The following is a 22,016-nucleotide window of genomic DNA, read 5'->3' as shown; positions in this document are numbered from 1 at the left end:
CAGTACCCCTTATATCCATAAGGCAACAAACAATCGAGGATGTAATTTAAAATTATATATTTTGTTTAATTCTTAGGTGGGTTTTGAGTTGTTTTTAGATTGACCTAAACTTAAAGTACCCCACCCACAGCAAACCTGCCTATTTCCGGCAATTTCCATTTGTTTGAATTTATTTTCAATTGAATCTATTTAAATGACATTAGGTTTAACGAGTACATAGGTTTGCTCCTACAAGGATACTAATAAAGTGTATTTTTTTAGTAAAATATAAATAGTTTAGTATAAAATAAACAAATTTGAAAAGTTTGATCAAAATATATCCATAAACAAGCAAACTACACAACATTTTACAATTTTCACCATAAGAATTTTAAATTTAAAATTTTTAAAATTTTCTCTGTTACCGTACCAATAACCATACAAAAACTTTTCGATATACAGTAGACTCCCTCTAGTTCGGCTTCGGTTGGATCGGCCGCCGGATGGTCCGGCCCGGTCTCAGGGGGACAAGTCATATGTCACGGGTGAATGACCTTCGACAGGATTGAACTTGAATGTTTAGTTTCCGGCCATAGAAGTAAACAATTCATGTCAGTTTAGTTTACGGGTGCTTCAATGGGTGAATTGTTGCATATTACAGATATTACCTATTTAAAACTATGTTACATAACCTCAAAAATACCAAGAACATTTTTTATAAATAATTTTTCTTCGGTCTAATATGTTGAAATGCAGTGTATAATTAAATATTTCGGACCACTTTTTTATGCAGTAGGTTCCCCCATTATTGTTTTTGAAACACCACGGTTTATTTGACAAAAATAAATTAAAGCAAAACAAAGAAATAGCCATCGTTAGCTTCAAGGTCAAGCTATACGCTTGCACTGACAGTCATCTGCTCACACAAACTGATTTCTGCTGTGCACTTGCTTGCTATCTCGCAACAGTTTGTGATTGGGTGATTAGTAACTATGGCAACTTGTTGAATGTGTGGATGAAGAGAAACCAAAGAGGCAAAGAAAGAATAGAAGAACAAAGAAGAAAGAATAAGCGGTGTTTTTCGTCATCCATTGTTATCTTTATCATATTTTACGACTGTCCTTATTATCTTTAAGACTAAGTACTATAATTTTATTCTGTTTTATGAACTGTCTAATGTTTTTATTGACATTCTTATGTTTTGAAACAACATTTAGTAGTAGCCTATGCTGACTACGGTAGCTTGCAGTACTAGACTTTCTATTGTTCTGTTCTTTACGTGATTTATTTCTGTACGTACAGTGTTGTGTAATTTTTGTTTTGATTGAGTAAGCGTGATTTTAAACGTTTCAGTTTTTTTTACTGAACCAAGGTTATTGACTTAACATATCACGATTGCGCAATACTATAATTTGTATTTTGGTTATGTAAAATGCACTAAATCCGGTTAGTCCGGCCGTTTCGTAGTTCGGCCAGTGGTCCGGTCCCGAGGTGGCCAAACTAGAGGGAGTCTACTGTACTAAATTATTTTCTTTACAAAGGTCTAGAGAGAAATTGGGAAATTTTGTTTTTTGAGGGTCAAAAATGAGAAAAACCTATTTTTTACCCCATTAAACCCCCTGTAAACCCTTTTCCCATGGCCAGGTCATGCTGGTTCGCGGACTCATTCAAGTTTATCCTGCCTTACACCACAGAAAACACACTACAAAATGCTACCCAGAATGCTGACCGCGTGTTAAACAGTGTTAAGTACTCGGAGAAAGCTTTGCCTGTCAATTCGTAGGCAGCGCCACCAGCATACAATGCACCAACATGAATTGACAGGCAAAGCTCTCTCCGAGTACTTAACACTGTTTAACACGTGGTCAGCATTCTGGGTAATAGTAGTATGTTTTCTGTGCTTACACATTTGATTTTGCGCCTACACTACCCAGCGAGTTGAAGGAAATAATAAAGGAAAACAGCTTTAGAAAAAAGTTAAAGGATTTTTTGATTTAAAAAATGTATTATTCAGTTGACACATTTTTAAATGATAAGTTTTAGAAAACCAACTTGTAAAGGGATAATTCATGTTCTTAAAATGATTATTGTGAGGTTTTATTAATTTTTTTCTCTAGATACTTATTGCTAGGTGTAACTACTTAATTATGATAACTTACTGCATTGACAATGTCATCTATTCTGTTCTAGCTTTACTATTTGTTAAAGACTGTACTTTCATGACAATAAAGATATTCTTATTCTTTGAACAAAATTTCATCAAAATCGTACAAAATTACTCAAGTTATCGCGTTTACGTACCTATATATATATATAAATAACTGGTTTTTAGGCCTCTGGGGACATCAATATGAAAAAGTAAATCGGTCCTGGTCCTAGGTCTTACCGTGCCCCCCCCGTAATAGCTACCTACTTCCCTGTAGGGAAATTCACCAAAATATGTACAGTGATTTTGTTCAGCCATTTTTGTGTGTGAAATTTTGAGTAATTCAGGGACACCAAATACTAGATTAGATACCACTGGGTTGTTATTATTATTTTGTTAAGAGACATGCTCTACTTACAAACAGTTGGTAACTTGCAATAATCATGAAGTAGAATTTTTACAGCAATCGGGGATGTACACTAGTACAGTTTTGTTTAAAGTTAAAAGGACTACAACATACTAGATTTGATTTAGGCCTGAAACAGTTTTGAGCAGCAATGATTCGCATGCAGACAACAAAGAAAAAGGATATCTACATTCTGGGAATCTATAGACCATCAAGCGAAAATGCAAGAATTGCCCTTGATCTCCTATTAGAAATGCTAGAACTACAAGCAGTATAAAAGAAAAACCTCATACTCATCGGTGACATAAATATCGACAGGCTTACCCAAGATTCCAAAAACACCATGCTGGAAAAGAGTAAACCACACAAAACATCTGGAGATTTCCTCTAGAGGCCACCAGAATAACACATGACACAGCCACTTCCATAGACTGTATGCTCAAACATACCATATGCGGATATTACTGGACAAGTTGTGCATACTGGTCTATCTGACCACACTGCGCAGCTGTGCCTGCTGAAAACACACCAAGAAGACACTTCCCAAAGATTTGTAATGAAAATAAGCCTAAACTACACAAACCTAAACAAACTGAAGGCTCACCTCCATCTACAAAATTGGGAACATGTTTACTCTTCACCCAATCTTGAAACCTCCTACAACAAATTTCATAATATTCTTCAAACAGCACTGGATTATACATGCCCATTAAAGAAAACTAAAATTAGTACAAACAAAAAACATATGAAGTACTACGATCCTGAAGCAAAATACCTTAAAGAGAACTTTTTGAAAGCTCTGCAAAAGTTTGATTTGACAAACAGAAATGGAGACAAAGTAAAAATGATTAATAGAAAAATGATATACGGTACGACATGAAACTAGAAACCTAAAAATGTCCTTAACAGCTAGCTTCATAGAACAAGCTGACAACAAACGAGAAGCGCTATGGCAAGTAATAAACAAGGAAAGGAAAATGTGAAGAGAAAACCCTTACAGAATTAGAAATAAATTAGTGAAGGGCAGATCCAAGAAAATGTCGGTACCGGATCCGGATCTTGAAAAAATCGGATCCAAATACAGATACATTTTTTCTTTTTTCAAGGGCAGGTTTTTTTTAAATAATTCATATGGCTAGGCAATGTCAAAGACTAACTGTGTCCATATACAAGACTATCTGTGTCCATGTACAGGACTATCTTTGGTAGTTTTGTATATGGACTTTGGACACAGATAGTCTTGTACATGGACACAGTTAGTTTTGTACATGGATATAGATAGTCTTGTACATGGACACAGATAGTCTTGTACATGGATTCAGATAGTCTTGTATATGGACACAGATAACCACTATTAATTTTATTTAAAAATTATTTATATAGATATATCACTATGACAAAACACCTGTTCTTATGTATGAACTAGTGCACCTGTTGCTCGAATTCGAGCAATTGCAAAGTATTACGGGCGTTATTTCAGAACGAATAACAGTCACAATTTCTGATGACTTAAAAGAGTCAACTCAAAGATAATGCAATCAATCACTCCACACCAGTTATCGAAACTGAAAACGAACGCTCTTGTGTGTATCATGTGTTTACTATGAACAGCTGGAATTATTAATACAAATTATTCGTCCGTTTAACTAAACAAAATCCTTTATCCATAAGAAATACATTGGGGTTGTATTTAACAAACCAGGCAAGGAAAAAACATGCTATTGTAATCCCCCAACCCAACCAATTGGGAAGTGGTGAAAGTGAAAGTCTAGTCTAAATATAGCTCAAATGTCTCACTCTCCCCTTCCCCCCAATTCCATACTCAACTCACTGTTGCCACCCCCCTGTTGCTATGCCCCCTCATTTCGAGGTCATTGCACAACCCCTCCCTTCCTTCGATGGTTTTGCCTTTCTAGTGTTTCTATTCTGACTTTTTTAAACATATATTTATTGCTTATGTAACAGTTCTGTAGTGGAATTTTCTATTGTGAAACAGTACTTTAAAACAAAATCACTACCGATCATGTCATTCCATTCTGTGTCAAGTCGGTACACCATTGCCAGTCAGTCGCCGGCGACTGCTTTGAGTTGACCTATTCTGTTGTGACAACTATAAAAACAGATTAGGACAACTACCTCTTGCTTATTTCTACACTGTAGAAATATTTGTATTACTGTAGAATCTACAGTGATACAAATTGTCCATCATTTTATGTAAACACAAGTTACATTTAACAAATATTGATTTTTTACAATTCTAAACCAAACTGACTCACACTGGCGAGTTCAAAGATAAGCTCGAGTTTCAAGGCCGTACTCTACTCGAACTCGAAATCTTGAATACTCGCACATCTCTAGACGTTTTGTGTTAATAGTATAAACAAAATCGGATCCATTAAAACCGGATCCAGCCCAAGATCCGATTTTTTGTGGATCCAATCGGGCGTCGGTTCTCGCTCAGATCCGGCGGATCCGGTAGTCCGATATCCGGATACGACCATCACTAAAATAAATGGCAAACTCACAAACGATACAAAAGAAATGGCCAAACACTTCAACACATTCTTCTCAAATGTAGCAGAAAATACTCTTGACCAAAACAGAGCAATCGTTATAGACCCTGAAACAGTGCTGAATGGAGAGGAACCAGTCTGTCCAATACACCTTACCTTAACTTCAACATCCTATAAAGTAGTTAAAACGATAATAAACTCCCTAAAAGCCAAAATATCAAGTGGAATAGATGGGTTTTTTTCTAAGATGAAAAAGCACTGCTTTAAAGAACTCATCTCTCCTCTGGTTAATCTTATAAATAAATCATTTAAAGAAGGCAAATTCCCATCCACCATAAAAGTCAGTAAAATATACCACAAACATAAAAAAGGACCAACTGAAAATGCTCAAAACTACAGACCCATCTCTCTCATCTCCAGTTTCTCTAAAATCATGTCCTTGACTACAGTAAGGCTTTTGACTGCCTGGGCCTCGACCTGATATGCAAGAAACTTGAAAGACTCGGTACAAAAAACTCAGCGCTAGAATGGTTCAAAAGCTACCTAACGGGACGTTCGCAAGTCGTGGAACTGAAAAACTCATCAAACGAAGTCACAGCAAGTTTCAAATCTTTAAAAAGCAAGCTGACAAGAGAAGTTCCACAAGGCTTTGTATTAGGCCCGATTCTATTCATAATATTGACTAATGACTTCCCCAAACAAATTGAGAGCGAAAATGCTGTTGCAATCATGTATGCAGATAACACAACCATTTTGTTCAAGGACAACACAGCCCAAAGCCTCTACCTTAATTCAAAATCGATCTTAAATAAAGCCATCCTCTACTCAAAGAACTATGACTTAGCAATAAACCCCACAAAAATTACAACTCTGAATTTCAGTAAGAAAAAAGACATAGTCCCTCAATTAGAGGATGTAACAATAGATAACAAACTAACATTGTTGTCCTTGGACATTGTTGTCAGAATAAAAAACTACATAGTACACTCTGTGGCCAAAACAGCTTACTTCGCACTGGTAGAGTCGCATCTTAGATATGGCTTGACAGTGTGGGGAGGAACTTCAACAAAAAATATGAATCAAATCATTGTTCTTCAATAGAAAGCCATAAGAGCCCTCGCCAACCTTGTACCACCAGACTTGCAGACTAGCATTCGGAAACCTAGGAATCCTCACATTGGTGTCTCTCTATGTACTTGAAATCATAAAGTATATGGATGAAATAAACCCCCCAAGAAACCAAGACCTGCACCACACCACTACAACACCCGGCATGGCTCTAAATTTGCCCTACCAGTTCACAAAACCACTCTTTGGGAGAAAAAACCTTCCTACACCGTCTGAAAACTGAGGAACCATCTACCTGACTACCTGAGAGACCTGACTGGCAACAAGCTACACCAGGAGTTAAAGAAGTGGCTAATCGCAAGACCCTTCTACTCAATAAAGGAATTTTATGAAAATTATAGAAATTAACACGTACAATTCACTATTGTACTGACACTATTGTAATTCTTAACAAATATAAAGAATATTGTATTGTATTGTATTATAAAAATCTAATTTTTACATTACTTTTTTGGGGTTTTGTGAAATAAAATCACCATTTTAAAAAACAAAATTTAAAAAAAAAACGCATAAAGAAGCCATGGATTAGTACCCCACATACAAAATGTCATCAAAATCGAACCACGGGTATGGTTTGTAGCTCTGTACACATCCATACACACAGAGACATCACTTAAAAACTACTTTTGGTGTTCAGGGTTGGGGGGGGGCTCAAAACAAATACAGTATAGCCTATGTACCCAAAACTCAAAAATTTTGACAAAACATTACTTCCTCTTCTCCATATATATATATAATATACATATATATATATATATACTATGTATGTATAGGAGGAGAAATTAAAATGAGGAAGTCTATGTAAAGGTATACTAACCACTGAATTCCATAGTGCACCCTGCATACTCTGTGCATCAGGGGTTAGACGAATGTAGTTTGAAGTTACCATCGTAGTTCCATAAAAATCCCAGTAAGGGATTGCCATTCCAGATCCTAAAGAAGCAACATTAATGTGTTTTTTAATGTGATCAGTTAGGTACTTAATAAAATCATAAACTAGGATTGGGTTCATAGCAGTGAAAGAAAGTTGAGCGGAGTGATCAAGTTTCATGGTTTTTAATAAAGCAATAAATAATACCGCTGCCGCAGCAAAATGTGCAGACTAAGCGAATTTCTATCTGCCTGATTGGATTTACACTAAAATGCCTCCTAAATAATATCACATTTATTCCCTATTTTAATAGAATTAGTTTAATGAGTACTTAGGTTTGCTGCAACAGGGAGGGTAAAAACATGTTTTTTGATGTAAAAAGTTAATACGTACTGTAGGAAGAAATTAATCTATTTTCCAAATTCAATCAAAATAGGTTCATAAACAAGCAAACTTCAACAGTTGACTTATTCTCCATAAGAATAACATGAGAATTTTAAATTTAAAATTTTTCGGAATTTTCTCTGTAACCATTAGGAGCACAATAACGCTTCAAAATACTAAATTATTTGTTAAAAAAAAAAAAACTCTTTGTTATTTGTCTTTGTTTGCTTGTGTTGATGTTATTATTGATACGTACTTGTCCAAGGCATTCTTTCTCTAGGTGACTTATAAGAATGCACTTTATAATTAATGAGAAACAAAATATATTAAAGAAAGGAATCCACACTTTTTATTTAGATCACACAAACATAAACATGAACACAGCTTAATATAAAAAGAAAAACATATGATATTGAAACAATGTACATTTAAACAGTTCAGAGGCAAAATTGTCAATGTTCCAAAATAGTTATTTTCAATAAAGAATTTTAATGATTCCAGAGGTTTAACTGCTAAAGAATAAATATTGGTTTATTAAGGTAGCTTTGGTTTTTTGGTTAATGCTGATTAAAAGGCTTCCACGATTGAAATACAGTATTGGAAATTGTCTTCGTCAAATAAGAAAAGGCAAAAAATGGTGTGTTGACATAAACTTAGTTCTTGGTCAAAACCGCTAAATTAGCATCCATACCCTACCCAGTTATTATTTCTAAGTATATGCTCATTTTGTAAAGGTTTAACAAAATTAGTCTTAAGTAAAGGCATCCCATTGACAGAACTTAACCCTAAATTTGTTTCTGATGAACATTAAAAAAACCACTATTATTAGCCTAGTGTAAGTATATGTGGTGGTAATCCTCCTTAAGGTGCGATTGATTTACATATTCTACAAAAAAGGGCCTAATCAATGTTTAATTACTAACAATTTTGCGACTGGTTAGGGTTCCATTACCCAGTTATCGAAACTAATCACGACATAAATACTTTTTGTTAGTTTTAAGAAACGGAAATTACCTCTATGTTCCACTGTTATATATAGGTGCTTTCTTTTCTACCGTGCATGCTATGCTATATTATTTGAACCTTTTTTGCTTGGAGCAATTAACAAAGTACTTAAGTACTTAATGAACAAATACCTGTACGAACCTACTTCGTCTTTTTATTCCCAAATTGTTTTCTAAGAGTAACCGTAGAGGTTATTCCACTTCATACAAAATATTGATTAAATACTACAATAAATCTCAAATATAAATGTTAGTAAATTTACAAAAAAGTGTGGAATAAATCTTTAGCATATGTTTTGAAATCAAAACAAAGAAGATCTTCTTTCAATCTTGAAAACAATTTATTTCAACTTTGACATAACTAAAAAGTCTTGATTATTAAGGGTAACGTTATCCCTTTATATAGTTGGTTTTATATAGTGTACATTACATTGCAGAATTGACTGGCAAATGAGTAATCCAAATGTAAGCTTACTTGCTTAGTGATAAATCACGATCAGCTGTATTGAAGTAAACAAAAATCAGCAGTAGATGCCTTCTAATGCTATTCTCATGGAGAATTTACGTTATATCTAATTTTGTGTTAAGATTTTGGGAATTTCCCTATTTTTCCCGCCGTCGCAGGATCAAGATCTTTAATTTGAGCCCTCTCCCGTCGTTCTACGACTTCCCAGCCGCCCAAAATTTTGACGCAAAGAATCGGCTTACGTAATTAATATAAAGATAAATATATACATATATATATATATACATAGTATGGTATGGTATATATGGTATGTACATGGTATGGTACATAAATATATATATATATATATATATATATTAATTTAATTGTGATGAAATTCCGTATAGGACGTGTAAACTTACATTTATTCAAAAGAGTTTGCAAACCAGCATGATCCGACTAAGGGAATAGGGGTTTATGGGGTAAAAATTGGTTTTTCCCATTTTTGACCCAAAAAACCAAAAACTTTGCAATTTTTTTCCAAACCATTTTGTAGAGCTTTAAAAAACAATTTTTTTAAATAGTATATTGAAGCGTTATTATGCACCTAATGGTTACGGATAAAATTCTAATAAATTTTAGATCTAAAATTCCTATGTTATTCTTATGGAGAACTAGCTGTACCCGCGGGCTTTGCCCCGTTTAACTTCATAAGTGAGCTCGTTCGCATGGCTCAATCACAACCTGGTTGAACCCGCGGGCTTTGCCCCGTTTAACTTCATAAGTGAGCTCGTTCGCATGGCTCAATCACGTCCTGGTTGAAGTTCGTTCGCTACGCTCACTCACTTTTAGGTTAGAGCTCGTTCGCTACACTAACTCGCCTCCAGGTTGAAGTTCGTTCGCTACGCTCACTCACCTTTTGGTTGCAAATTAGCTGTTGTCATAAATGTAAAAGAAATAATAGTGTTGCAACCTGTTAGTAATCCTTGTAACTTTAGTGCTATTGAACATCATAGAACAGAACCAACTTGTTTAATTGAAACAGCAGTTAAGATTCATTAATTCCATTTAAATATGAGTACTCATAAGGTTAACATGGGAAACTCCAGAGCCACTGGGGCGGAGCCCAGAGGTCGGAGGGTAAAATCCTTTCTTAGTGAGCGTCTACTACCCAAAAGGAAGATGCCTGCCAAGTTTCAGATTCCTAGGTCTTATGGTTTCTGAGATTTTGTGATGAGTGAGTGAGTCAGTGGTATTTGAGCTTTATATATATAGATCTGTTGTAGTTTGCTTGTTTATAAACGTATATTGTTCAAATTTGGAAAATGTTTTGATTTCTTACTAACTATTAACATTTTACAAAAAAACAATCTCTTACCCTCCCTTCTGCAGCAAACCTAAGTAGGCCTACTCGTTAAACTAATTAACTTAATTCTATTTAGATAGGGAATAAATATTATATTTTTATAAGCCATCAATCGGAGTAAACACAGTTGCTGGGATAAATTAAGGGACGATGTTGATTCCAACCCGTGGGGCCTGGGTTACAAACTTGTAACCAAGAAACTTAGAACCCGCTCTCCACCTTCCGTCATGGACAGGGTCACTATGGAGAGGATAGTCGAGTTCCTTTTCCCGGCTCACACGTTGCGCCCACTGCGGGATTTTGGAAGGGTGGAAGACGTCCCACTTTTCAGCCCTGAAGAGCTGATGGCGGCCGTCATATCCCTGAAGAACAACAAGGCTCCTGGTCCCGATGGGGTACCCGGTGAAGTCCTCAAGAAGGTTTTGACTACCAACCCCTTGAGCCTTTTGAGCATGTACAACGCCTGCCTGGTTGAAGGGGTTTTCCCCTTGTGCTGGAAGACAGCTAGGCTTGTGCTTGTTGGGAAGGGCAAGGGAGACCCAGATCTGCCATCCTCTTACAGACCTCTGTGTATGTTGGATACGGCTGGCAAAGTCCTCGAGAAATTGATCCGTTCCCGGCTAAATTCAGCCGTTGTCGCTGCAGGGGACCTCTCCCCTCGTCAGTATGGATTCAGGATGGGGCGATCAACGATTGATGCGATTGAGGAGGTGAAGCAAGCCGTGATGAGAGCTGAGGATTTTAACCACTACTCTCGCAGAGTTGTGCTGCTCGTAACGCTCGATGTGCGAAATGCATTTAATTCGGCGAGGTGGTGCGATATGCTGGACGCTCTGGAGAACACCTTCCACGTGCCGGCATACCTCATGCGCATCATAGAGGACTGTCTCCGGTTTCGCCTTCTAACGTATGACACTGCGGAGGGCCCGCGGACGATGAGTGTCACTTCTGGTGCTGCCCAAGGTTCCATACTCGGTCCAGACCTCTGGAACGTCGCTTATGACAGCCTTCTGAGGTCTGAAATGCCTGAGGAAACGGTTTTGGTTGGGTACGCAGACGACGTTGCAGCTTTGATAGCTGCACGTAGTGTTGAGCTGGCTCAGCTAAAGCTAAACCGAGTTATGCGTACCATAAACGCATGGATGGCAGACCACGGTCTCTCGCTTGCTCTGAGCAAAACCGAGATCGTGATTTTGACAAAAAAACGGATTGACACCATCGTGCCGTTGAGGGTGGGAGCCGTCGAGGTTCAAACTGTTCGTTCTGCCAAGTATCTTGGGGTCATGGTAGACAGCAAGCTTAGCTGGCGGGATCAGATCTTCCGTACAGCGGACAAGGCCGCTAGGGTGGTTTCTTCTCTTAGCCGGTTGATGGCCAATGTCGGAGGGCCTCGGAGCGTCAGGCAGCACTGAGGGTAGCATCTGCCTACCGAACAGTGTCCGAGACCGCCGTCCTGGTGATTGCTGGAGTCATCCCCGTCAAACTTTTGGCGGCGGAGAGAAAGGCAATTTACCGTCGCCGTGGGGAGGACGAGGCACGAACAGAGGAACGCACCTGCACCTACCAGCTGTGGCAGGAGGGCTGGGAACAGGAGACACGGGGACTCTGGACCAGGCGACTGATACAGCAAGTCCAACCTTGGGTGGATCGGCGGCACGGAGAGGTGGACTTCTACCTCACCCAATTTCTGACGGGACACGGCTTTTTCCGGTCGTACCTGTTCAGGATGGGCAAAGCTGTGTCACCCGACTGCATATACTGCCCAGGCATTCTCGATGACGTGGAACATACATTTTTCCACTGCCAGCGCTGGGAAAGGCCCCGCCTGGAGGCTCAACAGTTAGTAGGACTGCTGTCGGTGGACACGGTCATACCGATTATGACGGAGGGTGAGGACAATTGGACCTGTGTGTCACATTATATCCAGGGTATTCTCCGCGCCAAGAAGATCGACCTTGACCGGGATGCGGTGTAGGTCATTAAGAATCTAAATGCCAGAAACGGTGCGAGCCCTGAGGGCTTAGGTCACATGTTGGCCTGACTTGAAGTAATGTGACAAACAATTCCAGGTCTGTGTCCAACAGAGTAGAGGGGGTTTTTTAGTGAGTAGTCTGATAATTTTCAGGAGTCTCACACTACAGGCTGGCTACCTGTGTGCATAAAAGCATTTTCCCTCCTCTCCCTAAAAAAAAAAAAATGTATTTAGACACATGATCACTGGTTTCATATCTTTCCCACGAGAACAGTCGTTTCACTACCGCCCACTTCCTGCCAATCTAGTCCGGTTAAACTGATGTGCTAATAAAAAATGTCCGGTTAAAGAGATGTCATTGCCGCCGAGTGTAGTCCGGTTAAACCAATGTCCAGACAAAAGGTGTCCGGATAAGAGGGAGTCTACTGTATTAGTAATCTGCGATTGACTTTAGAACTGGCTTATCATAGACAATATCATCACTAGACTTGTCATTTCTCTGTAAATTGTGAAGCTCGTTTTTTAAGTCTAGTTCATTTCCGGTATCACTGATCGCTAGTGTTGACAAAATGTGTTTTCTATTATTTAGAGGTTAATTTTATGAATTCTACTTTACTACTGTTTGGTTACATATCTGGAGGACAAGATTTTTTTTACGATTAGATTATTTCGACTAAAGGAGGTTTTAAATTACTGAAATAACAAGAAACAAACTTGACCTCTACACTGCATCGGACGGGACTAACAATAAAGTTGTCTTCTGCTGATCCATAAGGATGAATATTTTTAGTGTTAAACAAAATTCTTATTAAAAAAGCCTTATTTCCATTCACCAATTCACTTATTCGCTTCCTCCCCATACGGGAAGAATGAGCGTACGCCTAGTTATAATTATTGTTCATTCGTTATTCAGGAGCGTGCTTCACGTACCGATCCGAATGATAAATAGCTCAAATCTGGTGTTTCACTGAAGGTTCTTAGACCAAAATATATAGGATAATGTTATTAGAACTGATGAAATACATCTTAATTTATTGAAGAAAGAATTTGAAAAAATATCAAATTTATGTTTTTTTGTTTAGTAATTAAGTAGATAAATGAATGATGATGCTTGATGGCAAATCTGTGCTTGCATACCTTTAATTTAGGACCAAAATTTTTAAAATCGTTCGGGTAGAAGAGCCAATGAACAGACTTGGAAAAGAAAAGCCAAAATGTTTTTAAAAATAGATAAACAATTATTTAAATTATGTTATGAGCCATGTTATGAGGCATGTTAGTTTTATTTAATCAGCGACAGTGATAAGACAGTGCTGGCTGGCCATCCTTTATACAGTTTGAACCAGTTTTATCACTTTTTATTCCATTTAATTTTATCAACATGACTAGTTTTGACTATTGTGATTTTGACAGTATTTTAAAGAATCTTTTGACATACCACAATGTATTAATAGATAGATGATGTGGTTGCATACAATGACCAGACGAAGTTCTAAGGAACGAAACTATTTGTCATACCAGCAACTGTGGTTGGATAAGGTAGGGTACCTAATCATTTTATTTGATCAATTAATTATTTAAACCTCCTTTTTTACAAATATGCTTTTTCTTGTGTAAGTTATGAGTTATGGTAAAATAACATAATATTACTGAATATATGACACTTAAAAATACACAGAAAATATAGGCCATTGCCATAATTCCCCCAAGCTATCCTATTAATACATCAGTAAAAATAAATAAATTTACTAAGTTTGATCAAAATACATATCCATAAATAAGCAAACCACAACAGTTTACTTATTCCCTATAAGAATAACATGGGGATTTTACATTTACTACTGTTTTAAATTTCTACGTAACCAATAATCGCACAAAAACACTTACAAGATAGGGCCTACTAAGCTATTTGATGTTTTTTGAAAACTTTATTGGTTTTGGACCACTTTTCCATAGAAGCATTCAAAAACTAACTTTTGCCAAACTGGCATAAAAATAACCTTCCAGAACTAGTATAGATACAATACCTGAAAATACCCCCGCTGCAACCTGCAGACTAAGCGAACTTCCATTCGCCTGATTGGATTTACACTACTAAAATGTCTCCTTAAAAATATAATATTTATTCCCTATCTAAATAGAATTAAGTTAATTAGTTTAACGAGTAGGCCTACATAGGTTTGCTGCAGAAGGGAGGGTAAGAGATTGTTTTTTTGTAAAATGTTAATAGTTAGTAAGAAATCAAAACATTTTCCAAATTTGAACAATATATGTTCATAAACAAGCAAACTAAAACAGATTCTCCATAAGAATAACATATGAATTTTGGATCTAAAATTTATTAGAATTTTATCCGTAACCATTAGGTGCATAACGCTTCAATATACTATTTTAAAAAATTGTTTTTTAAAGCTTTACAAAATGGTTTGGAAAGGAATTGCTAATTTTGTTGTTTTTTGGGTAAAAAATGGGAAAAACCAATTTTTACCCCATAAACCCCTATTCCCATAATCGGATCATGCTGGTTTGCAAACTCTTTCGAATAAATGTAAGTTTACATGTCCTATACGGAATTTCATCACAATTGGATTATTTTTGCTTGAGTTATTGTGCTAACGGACAAACACACATATATATATTTATATTTGAATGGATGGTGTTTTTGGCCTCTAGCGACCTCAAAACAAAAAAGTAAACTTGTCTGTTCGGTACAAATTTTGCAATCTTTTAAACTAATTTCCCGATGAGCTAGATACTTGAAACATAGCTCACAAATAGATGACAATGCATATCATTTGATTTTCATATTTCCCTTGGGCCACGCCCCATGGGCTTCCACATTTTTAATGTTTACATTTTGGAAGAATGTAAGTATGGTGTATCAATTGAAGTCAGCTTTAAATACTTTAATTTGACAGTTTGTTCAAAGGGCAGAGGTTAAGAGGTACAGGTTTTGCTCCTGAGAGACTCTTAAGTTTTAGGATAATGAGAATAGTAGCAACAACATCTGATTCCAGTGAAAAAAGGGTTTGGTTATGTATTAAAAGTCCTTGGAGGCTAGCGGCCATCTTGGATAATTTAAAACACCTGCTGAAGAGTTATTTATTGTCCAACAATATTTTTTCAAACATTAAAGTAATCATAATTTTAATATTTATTATACTGTGAGATTAGAAATGTTCCTTGTACTTAGTTTTGTATTGTTCATGGTATTGGAGTCCATGGAAGCTAGCGGCCATCTTGGATTTGCCCACCATAAGAGCAAGTAATTTCTTTAATTTTAAACAGCCGCTGAAGGGTTATTTACCATCTCAAAATATTTGTTCAAACACCAGAGTGATTGTAATTTTAATATCAAGTATACTGTGGTAGAAATTGTCTTCGTAGTTTTATAATTGTTTAACGGGTTAGAACGTCTAGGCTCCAAGGACTCTTAACAGGCTATATAAAATCGATTTCATATATTTACAATTTACACATTTAAGACTGAAGTCTAAAATTATTTATAAATATGTAGAGAGAAAAAATATACCGTACTGTAACTTAAGATTTAAAACGAAAAACGTAGGGTGCATGCAATAGGTGAAGATTAATTGTAAATTAGCTAGGTGTATTGCATGCACCCCACGTTTTTAGTTTTAAATCTTACAGTATATTTTTTTCTCTCTACATGTTTAAAAATTATTTTATACTCTTTAGTTTAAAAACGTGGTAGGTATTTTAAAAAGCTTTTTTATTTATAAATTATTTTAGCTCATTTACGTTATGCCCTTTCTTATGATACCTACTTATGCAACACATAACAGGTTATAAAAGCAATAGGTAGACTTCCGTATACTGTTGGCACAAACAACTGAATGAAAATATTGATTATTCAATTGTTTCATTTGATATATCAATCAATATTTGGTAAATATGCATTTTAGGGTTTGCACGCGATTTTTGAAATTTATTTTCATTCGGTTTTTTGTGCCAACAGATTCGGAAGTCTATGTACCCAAAGCAAATTTTTTTTCAAATTCAAAAATAAAATATTTTGAAAAACTCAAAAGTTAACTTATTTGATTATTTCCTAGAATAAAGTTGTTCATGTTATCACTAATTTGTACACCAAGTTTGGTTATGGGATTACAAAGGGTTCATAGTTAAAATAATTCAAAACCAATAAGGTAGTGGTTTGCAATTTTCTCCGTAACCAATAATTGTACAAAAACACTTCTAAGACAACTACCAAAATTCGTATACTTAGGTATTTGTTATGCTCTACAAAATGGTTTGGTAAGAAATTGAGAAATATACCTATAAGGCTGTTTTTAGGGTTATAAAATGGGAAAAACCAATTTTTACCCATAAAACCCCGTTCCCATGGTCAGATCATGCTGCTTCACGAACTCATTTCCCCAAGTATATCCTGCCATACACCTTCACAAGCCAAATTGAACTTCAAAATCAGACAAAGATTTCTGGTACCTACTCAGGTTATTGTGTTCACAGACGTATCTACAATTCTACATAGGCCCTATAACTTACATACCTATATTATGTCTTATACATCTATATAAATAAAATTACAGTTTTGTCTGTACATTGCTTAGAATCATGCAGTTTTTGGTTACTTTTACGTTTCATAGCCTAATAAAGCCGAAACGAGTCTTATCTCAATTTCTGTCTGTCTGTCTGTTTGTCCATTCTGTCATTCCGTCTGTGACGCCAAAATGTCATTTTACGCGGCCTACTCCTAGAAAACTAGAGTACTGATCAAGGTTCTAATCATTTTTCTGTATTTACTAGATTGGTGAGAGTGTCTTTGGCTATAAAAACATGGCCTCGCTTCGTTGAAAACAAAATAACGAACCATCAAAAACCCTATTTTGTTCGATTTTTGTCAAATTTTCTCCCAATGTTTACTATTACATTTTATGAAATAACGATCAGCTGTTTGGATTAGTTCTCACTAGCTGTCACTGATATGTTTACATTAAAAGTTGTTTACAAATACCGCAACCATTTCCGATCAAGTTTTGTTAGGCCTAGCACATCTAAACCAAGTGAGATTAAAAACGTTGTGCTTTATTTAACAGGTTTAAATAATCGCAAGTGCAACGATTGTTCTTGATTTTTAATAACCGGGAAAAATACCGAGAAACAGTGTTGTATTAGTGCTGGGAAACTTACATTTTTTATCATCGTCACCAATAGCTTACAAAAAAGGTTTCCACTCATTGACGGCGCTTCAAGGACAGTTGTGTAAAGTGAAAAGTAAAAAATCCCAACTGCAGTGGGTGATCGTGGATGTTGCTGCGATCTTGGAAGATTTTTCTGATTTCGCTGTGATTGTAATAACTTAAAGGTTTGGATGTAGCTAAACTCGCTTTTCCAATGTGTCACTTTTGGTTTCTACTTACTTAATTTTCGACAACGATATCGGTACTTTTCCTACTTAGAAAGTAAAACTACAAACGTTAAAACCCCCAGATTTGTGCGTTTTTTCACATTTCCTCCGAATGTTTGCTAGATATATGTACCGATTATCGTTTAGAGATTACGTAATCTTTTAAATAAGAAACCTTTGTTTGGATAAAGGTGGTTTCTTCAAACTGTCATTAATATGTTAACATTAAAAGTTGCTTAAAAATAATAGGTACTATTAAGGGAAATAACTTGATTTTTGAAAACTTAAAAAAAAATTTAAACCAAGGGAGATTAATAACTTCGGAACTGCACCACATAAAGTGAAAGTTTTTTTGAGCAAACCATAATGAGTTTTCAAAGCTTTACGTTGTTAACGTTACATGTTACATGTTTTGTGGCCTGTGTATTTATTTATTTTTATATTTGCCAACGGATTAACACCTATAATACAGTTTGATTAGAAGGACAGTTTGAATTGGTCGTAAGTACTATAGTTCTTTTTTTAAATGTAAACGTTGGTTTTTGGTACTGCTACTTTTCCTTAGAACCGGTGGTAGCAGTTAAGAACCTTTTACATACAAACACATGACTATTTACAACTATAATTATCGTTAGTGCTGCACCTTATTTCTTATTAAATTTAATTGATGTCTTACTGTATAATTTTTGCGTGTTCTGTCTGGACTCCAAAATGTTAGTTTATGCTATGAAAATGATCAAACATTAGTGAAAGATTTTTTTAGCAAACCATCAATGAATTTTTAAAGCTTGGCGTTTTTGACATAGGCCTATAAATGTTTTGTGGACTGTGTATTTATTTACTTATTTATATATTTGCCAACGGATTTACACCAATTTTACAGTTTGATTAGGCCTAAAAACGATTGTGATAAAATTTGATGACACTATCATAAATTTCAAATAGGCTAATTATTTTGTTTGTAATTTGCTTTGGTTAAAGCGTAGCAAATCCCGTAATTCAATTCTGGGTCAATCCATTTAAAGAGGTCCAAAGGTGGTTGCTTCAAGATTTTTAATTTTTTTCATATTTTTATCCTTGAAAGTACATATCATTAAAAGTACAAAAATACAATTATTTTATTTTAATTTTATTTTTCTACTGTATGGCGGCCATTTTTTTTTTAGTCGAATGCCCGTTTTCAGCGATTTCAGAGCTCTGCGTTAAATGAAATATCTCTGGTTCTACTAATCCTAGAACATTAAAATGAAAACCAATCTCTTCAGAAAGATCTAAACTTTAATATGGTAATATAGTTATGCACTTGAAACTAAATATATAGGTCTGATTACCTGTTAAAAGTTTAGCGCAACGATGTTACGAAAACTGATTTTTAACAATTTTTTTTTACATAAAGGCAATTGATTATGTGTTTGTTATTTTTTTATCTGATAGTTATAGGTGTGTACTCCAAATTCTCAAAGTTTCAAGTTGTGGACTTGCATAGGGTTTTAAAACAAAAATTTCAAAATCTTAAAATTTTCAAATTTTCAAAAGTTTGATGCTTAATATCTCTGTTGGGCATGAAAACAAAAATTTCAAATTTGGCTCAGATATAGTACTAAGTAAGAGTATCATCCTGTAATAATTTTATTTTGTGGACTCAACTGGTTTTAAAGTTATGAAACATTGAAAAGTACTCAAATATGCATTATACGTGTTATAGCGTAGGAAGCATAATATTAAATTATACTACACTATCAATGTATTTTTTTATATTGTTATATTTTAATAATAGATTTTTAAGCATTTTGATGTTTCAAAACACTCTAGGCCTACTTTGTTGTCTGCCACAGGTACAAATCTGTGAAAGGATTGTTTTCAGGGAATTGGTAGACGACCTTTGAATCAAAATTGAAGTTCTAATTCATTTTTTGCTACTTCTTCATTGTCTGCATAAAAGTATTAAATAGGCCTACCTTTAAGGTTTTTTTTAACCAAAGTTAAACATATCCTTAGCATTCAAAATTTGGTTGTCAATGGTATATTGTAGACTCTATTAGTGACTTCGCTCTTTGTAGTGCCTCCTACACCATCAGAAAATATTGACTCCACTTTAAATGTATAGAAATGGTTTTTAAATTAATATTGTTTTGGTTTTCAATTCTATATGATTTATTTTCTTTTAATTCATTTAACTTATGTTCATAAATTTAAATTAATAATACACAAGTCAGCCATGTTATCTTATGGGACGTCTGGCGCTAAACAACACTACTTGTGACGTTGCAAATTCTACCAGGCCGGGGCCTGGATTTAAAGGTGGTTTTCAGTCACAGGTACTTAAAATACCAGCTGCGAGGAATTTTTTTGATACTGCACACAGAAAAAATGCCTACAATGGTGTAGAAGGCACTAAAAAGAGCGAAGTCACTAAGAGTCTACAATGTACCATTGACAACCATATTTTGAATGCTAAGGATATGTTTAACTTTTGTTAAAAAAAACCTTAAAGGTAGGCCTATTCAACACTTTTATGTAGACAGTGAAGAAGTAGCAAAAAATTAATCAGAACTTCAATTTTGATTCAAAGGTCGTCTACCAATTCCCTGAACACAATCCTTTCACACAGGGGTGCCCATCCCCCCCAAAGCTCACGTCGCAGAATCCCCCCCAAATTCGTTGTTAACCTATGCCGGAAGGAAGGTCTGGGGGTTAACCCATAGTTATGTTTATAATGCGGGGAGGGAAGGGGTGCCCCCGACACTTCTTTAAATTTATGGGAATTTAAGCGTTTGAATCAAACTTTTAACCCAATTTAAATGGACAATTTCCCTTTAAAACTCTAGTGGCAAACTATTTGTTAGTTTAGTTTTAATTTAAATGAGTTGGATTTTTTTTAACATGCACACAATTTGAATCAAAATTGGCCATGTAGTTTTTTTTATCTGATTTTCCATGAGTTAATACGTTTTAAAAGGGAAAATCACAAAATTTTCAATAACTTTTGAACCATAATTTTTACGGCAAGAGGGTTTATAAAATTTTTGTCATAGTCAAAGAGTATAACATGTTAATTTTTAATCAAAATCGTTCGGGCCAATTCTGAGAAAATTTTATTCATCCATTATTTTATAGGGTTTTATGGAATATCACTATTAAAAATCCAAAATGAAAAAAAAACATCCGGAGAGACCATGGATTGATACCTAAATACCAAATTTCATCAAAATCGGACTCGGACCACAGGCGTGGTCTGTAGCTCTGTACCATACATACACATATACACACATACAGACAGACAAACACATCACTTCGAAAACCACTTTTTTGGGATCAGGGTTTTTACATAAACAATTCTTTTACCATATTAAATTGTAGGGGAGAAAGTACTTGAAGTTATGTCAAAAAGTTTGAGATATTTTCTAAATTGCCCTTTAATCCACTTCTGAGTTTGGTCCTTTTAAATAAGTGTAAAATATTCAGTCTCAAAAATATTACTAGGCCTAAACTTAATAGTATATTTCGTGCCTAGGGCCAAAATGAGGTTTTGCTGGTTCAAGGTAGTTTTTAAGTTCGATACGAGGTCGAGGACTTAAAACGATCGAGAACTGCAAAACCATTTCAGTCCGTGGTACGAACGCTATTATTCACCACCACACACTATACCCTATTACCACTAATTCACCTCAATGATAATGCACTGCACACTGATATAGTCAACACAACTACAACTTTAAGGTCATGTGGATAAATAATTTGAGGAATCAGCAAAAATAATAATAAATAGTTGTTGGCAGCGGTGACAATAAAAAAACTCTATTGCAATACTATGGATACTGATTGTGTATTTAAAGCGGGCAGCTGATTTTGCCCTAGGGATGTAAAAACCTGCTCGATCCCCGAATGACGATGACAGCTGGCATGGCCTGCAAAACGTAACTTTCAGCCACCAATTAATGTACCTATATGTAAAACTGTTAAAAACATCATAGTGTGGTAATAGTATATTACGTTACTAGTCCTAAATCCCGTGCGAGACGAAGTCGAGTAGTGTTTGTTTTTATACGAGTCCGGCCAACACATTTTGAACGAGTGACGTACGATAGTTTACGCCATACTACTAAATCCGTTCAAATCCCTATATTACCACCAACTAAAGGACTAAAAATCACTAGTCATAACCTCTAAGAGGGGTTATGTTTTTGTTATAACCACTCATTGCCACCCAAATACAGTATAATCAGCTGATTGGTGTCCGGCAAAACTCATTACAGTACAGTAGTACTGTATGAAACCCCATTTGATTAAGGACAAACAGCTGTTTTCTGGACTAAATCCTTGCATGGGAAGTTCGTCAAAATAGTGTAGTGTGGCGTAAAAAAATAATTATATATCTATTCTAAGACTAGTAAAATTTGTTTGAAGCTC

The 22,016-nt window shown here is 35.5% G+C and overlaps 1 protein-coding gene across 1 annotated transcript in view; it reads right to left on the bottom strand.

Moving 5' to 3' along the window:
- Window positions 1-22,016, bottom strand: part of LOC128983561 (vesicular integral-membrane protein VIP36) — a 96,319-nt gene that overhangs the window by 54,866 nt on the left and 19,437 nt on the right. The window contains exon 2 of the mRNA XM_054402879.1: window positions 6,990-7,105. Coding sequence (XP_054258854.1) covers window positions 6,990-7,105 — 116 coding nt within the window. The remainder of the gene's footprint in view (window positions 1-6,989; window positions 7,106-22,016) is intronic.

This window comes from Macrosteles quadrilineatus, unplaced genomic scaffold (assembly GCF_028750875.1).
Source record: "Macrosteles quadrilineatus isolate MER2022 unplaced genomic scaffold, UCM_ALF_1.0 Scaffold_1__1_contigs__length_201487025, whole genome shotgun sequence".
NCBI classification, from domain to species: domain Eukaryota; kingdom Metazoa; phylum Arthropoda; class Insecta; order Hemiptera; family Cicadellidae; genus Macrosteles; species Macrosteles quadrilineatus.
This window is presented reverse-complemented; position numbering and strand designations above follow the sequence as displayed.